Here is a 6,410-nt window from a genome sequence, read left to right on the forward strand (position 1 = left end):
ATTTATTTATCTTATTTGCCTATTAGTGTTGCATACAAAAGATATTATATCCCAATATATCAGTAAATATAAAACGTGTTTTTGTAATGGTGAAATATAGATAAGTTTTTAAAATATTGCATATTTGCAGTTAAAAGAATTAGAAGAAGAATGGGTCAAACTACCAACGGGTGCTCCTAAACCAACTCGATTTCTGCGTTCCCAGCAAGAGCTAGAAGCTAAATTAGAACAGCAACAATCTGCTGGTGGTGATGCTGAAGGGGGTAAGCCAGTGTTAAGCTCAGGGTTCTTAAAAATTAACAAGATACTGCCCCAAGGGTATGTTTTAGTAAGCATATTTTGAAGTTGGATTTGATACTAATAATTCTGTCCCTCCTGTGTTAGGATTTCTGTCTGTCTGTCTCTCTCTCTCCCTGTATTTTAGTACAGGGTCTTACTATGTAGATCAGATTTGTAGTAATCCGCCTGTGTTCAGCCTCCCAAGTGCTAGGATTACAGGCGTGTGCCTTCATGCCCAGTCTGAATTGCCACGCCCCAGGGGCTGGGCTGGCACAGCACACCAGGATTGAATGCCAGGCCAGCTGTAGCACTTTGCCTAAGCAGGTGCTTTAATCCATGAGCTATTTGGCTGACCCCTCCCTCCCTTTCTCTTTTCTTTCTTTATTTCATTTTAAAGAGAATTTTAAAAATCAATTTTAAAAAATACAGAATTCTAAACCAAAATAGGAAAAAAACCGTGGTTGTTATATGGCATATTGTTATCTTCAAAGTAGTTGCTCAGATTATCAGATATAGGCATGTAAAGTTGATCAAACAATATAAGCAATAACTGTTATTCTCAATAAACTAATAGAAATTAGTAATTCTTTTAACTATCTTGTGTGTATATAAATCTTTCCTTCTTTTTTCCTTTCCTCCATCCTAGTTTTTTCTTTTTGAGCAATTTCTATTGCATCTTTTGGATTTTACTTACTCTTTCAGTTTCTCTTTCTTTTTTTTTTTTTTTTGGCAGTACTGAAGACTGAACTCAGGGCCTTGCCCTTGCCAGGCAAGTGCTTATTCTACTGAGCTATCTTCCTGGCCCACTCTTTCAGTTTCTTACACTGAACAATACAACATTTACACATATGAGACTAAGGGCCAAGGAGATAGCTCAGCAGTATAAGTACCTGCCTGGCAAGCACAGGGTCCTGAGTTTGATTGTTGATTTTCAGAAAAAAAAAAAAAAAGCTGTACATGCAAGTCTGATTTATTTCACTTATGAGTATAGACTGTAGTTGCATGGGGGAATTTGGCAGAAGAAAAGTAAATTCCACAGAAAAGCAATACTATTGGCAAGGAGCAAGAAACTGTTGATTGATAATCACAATAGCTAGTTCTTCAAGATGAGTTCTTGCTTCATATCACTTAATCATATGAACAGCTAGAAATAGTTTAATTTACATAGGTTTTTATGTCTTTTCATATAAGGGACTTAAACTCAGAGTATACATCCCAGTTTTAGGTTGGATTGCAAATTTCCTGTGTAGATCTGCAGGTAGGGGTAAAATCTTATGATTTATTTCACTAGAGTATGGTCTCTAGTTGCATCCATTTACCTATCTTTATAGCTCAGTAATTTCCATTGTATAAGAATACTACATCTTTTTTTTACCCATTCTTTGGTTGATGGATGGGCACTTGGGTTGTTTCCAAGATTTAGATATGACAAATTGTGCTGCTATAAACATGGATGCACATATATTGCTATGGTATGATGCTTTCATTTCTTCTGGAAAAATGCCCAGAAAGGGAATGGCTGGATCAAATGGGACCTCTAGTCCTTGTTTTTTGAGGACTCTCCACACTGATTTCTGCTGTGGTTGCACTAGTCTATACTGCCACCAACAGTGGAAAAGGGTTTCTTTTTTCCCACAGCCTGCCAGCATGTGTTACTGATCTTTTGATGATAGACATTGTTTCTGGGGTGAGATGGAATCTCAGTGTTGTTTTAATTTGTATCTCTTGAATGACCAATGATGTTGAACATTTTTTCATGTATTTGCCATTTGTATTTCTTTTTCTGAGGAGTGTTATATTCATCTCAGATGTCCATATTTGGATTGGGTCTTTGAATTTTGGGCATCTGATTCTTTTTTTTTTTTTTTTTTTTTTTTTTTTTTGAGACAGGGTCTCACTATGCTGTTCAGGCTGGCCTCAAGCTCTCTTTGTAGCCCAGGCTGGTCTTGAATTTGGGACAATCCTCCTGCCTCAGCCTTCTGAATGCTGGGATTATAGGCATGTACCACCACACCTGGCAGGTTTGATTTTTTAAAATTCTTTATATGCTCTAGATAGAAGTCCTTTGTTTGAGGGACAATTGTCTAAGTTTTTTTTCTTAATTCATGGATTTCCTTTTCACTCTTGACTTGTAGCTGTTTAATAAGTAGAAATCTTCTATACATTTTAAAGGTTTTTTTTTTTTCTCCTTCAAGGTGGTGACGATGGTGATGAGGTGCCACAAATAGATGCTTATGAACTTTTGGAAGCAGTAGAGATCCTTTCCAAACTTCCCAAAGATTTTTATGACAAAATTGTGAGTAATGGCTAAACTTCTTTCATTTATTTTGTTTTAAATGATTACTTGCCTAGTGTACCACCTCCATCTATATCTCTCTAGCAGAGTGTATGAGTGGCTTCCTTTTCTTTGCTCCTACTTTTTATATATAAATGTTACCTTTTTTACATGTCTTGCCAAAAATTAGAGCATTATCCTCACATTTTTTTCAGTTACTTTTTGGTTTTACTTCAGAATATCTCTCAAATTTATTTCCTCTTTCCCATCCTGGCTGCTGTTTTTGTTGTTGTTATTGTTTTTTAAATATAAGGTCTCGCTATACAGCTCAAATTTGTAGTGATCCTCCTGTTGGTCTCCCTAGTGCTGGCATTACAGGTGTGCACCATCACATCCAGTTCCGAGGCCAGCACAGCACACCTATGGATCCAGAGCTGGCATGGCATGAGGTACTGGGAATTGAACTCAGGACCTTGTACTTGCTGACCCGGCACTTATGCTGCCAAGCTATCTCCCCAACCCTGGGCTGCTACTCTTTCAGTCCAGATTTTTTGACTTTGGTTCCTGATATTTTTTTCAGGAAACGATTTTAGTGAGGTCACGTGTATATTGTAGGATATTGGGCACCATTTGTTGCTTTTCCCAGTAGGACCAATAATATTCAATCATGACTAAACCATGACTATCAAAAATGTTTCCAGACATTGTTAAGTGACCCCAAGGACACAGAACCATCCCATAGTCTTATCCTAATCTCCACCATGAGCTCTTGTTATCTTTTTTAAAAGAATCTTTTTATTTTTTAAATCCTATTTATTTATGTATTTGGTACAGGGTCTCACTACACAGCTTGGACTCGTAGTGAGCCTCCTGTCTCAGCCTCTCCAGCACTGGGATTACAGGTGTGCACCATCACACCCAGTTTCAGTGGCTGGCACAGTGTACCTGAGAACCTGGGGTCTACTCAGCATGTGGTACTAGGGCTCAAAGTGAGATCTTTGCGCTTGTCAGTCAGGTGCTTAGACCTCTGAGCTGTCTCCCCAGCCCACTTTTGTCGTCTTCTGATTATATTCCACAATGTAATCAGAGGTATCATTTTTGAAAAATGCAAATCTTCCCCTATTAAACCTGATTAAAGCTCACCATGACTTCCATAGGTCTTTTCTCATTTTTTGAGACAGGGTCTCATTGTGTAGTTTGTTTGCTTGCTTGCTTTGAAGCTTAAGTTTATTTTGTAGAAGTAGCAAGTAGGACAGTGACCATTATCAGCTAATAAGAGAGAGGGGACTCAAATAGGTACCAAAATAAATTCACAGGAGGAACAGGAATTAGCGTTCTGTAGCACAGGAGAATGACGACTTTTCACAATTTATGAGGAACTAGAAGAGAGGTGTAAGAACGTTACAACATAGATAAGTGAAGGGTCAGGCTATGTGGTTCATATTAGCCTTGTACTCATTATGTAGCCCAGGCTGACCTTGAACTTGCAATGTTCCAAGTACATTTCCATGGGTATTAAGATGATGTCTTAAGTCATCTTATGACCACTAAAAAACCATGTGTGGCATTGGAAGCCACCACTTTCCTTCTTGCCATATATCTTATTGTCCTCACTCTCTTGTATCTGCCATTCTCTCTGTAGCAGATACACTGTTTTAAACTATCGACCTTAAGCCAGCCTGCCTGGCAAGGGCAAGGTCCCAAGTTCAATCCCTGGTACCACAAAAAGAAAAAAAAAACAAAAAAAAACCAGTGGCCCACTGTGACACTTGTGCCATAGGTTTGCCATCACAATGTTAGGGCTATGAAATCTTGTGAAAATATGTTTTATGTGTGAACAAAACTTATATATGAACAAAATAGCTTTATTGGCTATATATCTTTACAGAAAAATTTTCTAGTTATTTTAAAAAACAAATATATATTGCACTTAGGAGATTGAGGCAGGAGTTTTGCAAGTTCAAGGCCACCCTAAAGTGCATAGTGAGGGGCTGGGGCGATGGCTCAGTGAAATAAGCGCTTCCCTGGCAAGTGCAAGGGTCTGAGTTCAATCCCCGGTTCTGCAAAAAAAAAAAAAAAAAAAAAAAAAAAGAAAAAAACTCACATTGCCTGTAACTTAAAAAAAAAGTAAAATAAAATAAAAAAATTAAAAAAAAGGGGGGCCAGGGAGATGGCTCAGTGGAATAAGTGCTTCCCTGGCAAGCGCAAGGGCCTGAGTTCAATCCCCAGTTCCGCCAAAAGAAAAAACAAAAACAAAAACAAAAAAACAAAGTGCATAGTGAGACCTTATCTTAGAAATGAACAAACAAAAAATGTCTTTGAGTTAGTAGAGTATGGGAAATACTATTTAGCTCTCTTATTTTCTGTTGTATAAGTGCTCGTATGGTGTCTTGCAGGAGGCAAAAAAATGGCAAGAGAGAAAAGAAGCTCTGGAGGCTGTAGAAGTACTTGTGAAAAATCCCAAACTGGAAGCAGGAGATTATGCGGATTTAGTAAAAGCTTTAAAGAAGGTTTGTAGAAGCGGTAAAATAGCACATAAAAGTCAAAGTGTTAAGAAAGAATGAAAAGAAATCTTTCCAAACTAAATAAAATAGTAATTTAATTTTATTTTATTTTATTTTATTTTTTGTGGCTAGCTCAGCCCATCCTCAGGGTGGGGCTGGTGCATCACGTGGTGCTAGGGGTTTAACCACAGTCCCTGCACTTGCCTAAGCAGGTACTTTAGACAACTGAGCTGTCTCACTGGCTCTAATAATATGGCTGCTTTATTTTATTTTATTTATTTTTGGTACCAGGGATTAAAGTTAGAACCTGTGCTTGCCAGGTAGGTGCTGAGCTATCTCCGGGTTCTAATAGTAATTTTTAAATTCTAAGAAATAATATATCAAGAATTCTGTATGAAGACATTTTATTTAATAGACATCGTTGATTAACATTGTACTCAAGGCCAACAGCTCTATACCTCAGGCCTGAATGAAGCTTACTGAGGATATGTATTTCTTTTATGAGGCACTTGTGATCTTTTACACTTAGAAAGACTGTACAGCACTCCAGCAGTACTTGAGTACATGTGGGGCATTGCATCTACAGAAATGCAACAAATGTGGCACTAAATAGACCCTAAAAATGACACTTGTTTTTAGTGTGAGAGCTCAAAAAGGAAGGCAGAACATCATCTTGTCCTGGCCGAGCTGGGACATGCACACTGTACACATAGGTTTTCATGGCTCTGTACTTGTCTATGAATGAGCAGGAAGGTGCCATTGCACTGACTTGGGGCTATAAATAAATGTTAGCACCAGTACAGATCCGTGACTAATGGAAGGTCACTTCTATTTCCTAACACCATAGAAGTTGGCTTTCTTATGCTTTCCTCTGATTGGGACTTGAGGGAAAAGATATGATTTGTCAGATCTTTTTTTTTTTTTTTTTTTGGTACTGAGGATTGAACTCAGGACCTTGTGCTTGTCATGCAGGTGCTTGAGCTACAGTCTCATATAAGGTTAATTAAGAGGTAATTTCTCTGAGGGAAAAGGGGTTAGCTACCTGAGATCTGGAAGAAAACATGAGAGGGAGAAGACACTAAGAAATAGCTTTTTATTCTTTTTTTTTTTTTTACCTACCACATTATGTTTATTTATTTTTGCCATAATTTTATTTTTTTATTTTTTATTTATTTTTTTGCCATAGTTTTATTGATAAACAAATAGCAATGAGACAGTTTCAAATCAAATCGGTAGGACAGTTTCAATAATTAACACATTGCATACATTCTTCTTAGTGGTTAATTGCTGTACAGATGCGGACTTGATATCCTACTTACAAACACCATTAGAACAAATCATTCTATTCATTA

General features: G+C 37.5%; 1 protein-coding gene across 1 annotated transcript in view; it reads left to right on the forward strand.

The window, feature by feature from the left end:
• The window catches only part of Ckap5 (cytoskeleton associated protein 5), a 124,737-nt gene that overhangs the window by 50,990 nt on the left and 67,337 nt on the right, over nucleotides 1-6,410 (forward strand). The window contains exons 6-8 of the mRNA XM_023710577.1: nucleotides 131-263; nucleotides 2,475-2,575; nucleotides 4,951-5,103. Of these exons, the coding sequence (XP_023566345.1) occupies nucleotides 131-263; nucleotides 2,475-2,575; nucleotides 4,951-5,103 (387 nt within the window). The remainder of the gene's footprint in view (nucleotides 1-130; nucleotides 264-2,474; nucleotides 2,576-4,950; nucleotides 5,104-6,410) is intronic.

This window comes from Octodon degus, unplaced genomic scaffold, assembly GCF_000260255.1.
Source record: "Octodon degus isolate 3935 unplaced genomic scaffold, OctDeg1.0 scaffold00018, whole genome shotgun sequence".
NCBI lineage: Eukaryota > Metazoa > Chordata > Mammalia > Rodentia > Octodontidae > Octodon > Octodon degus.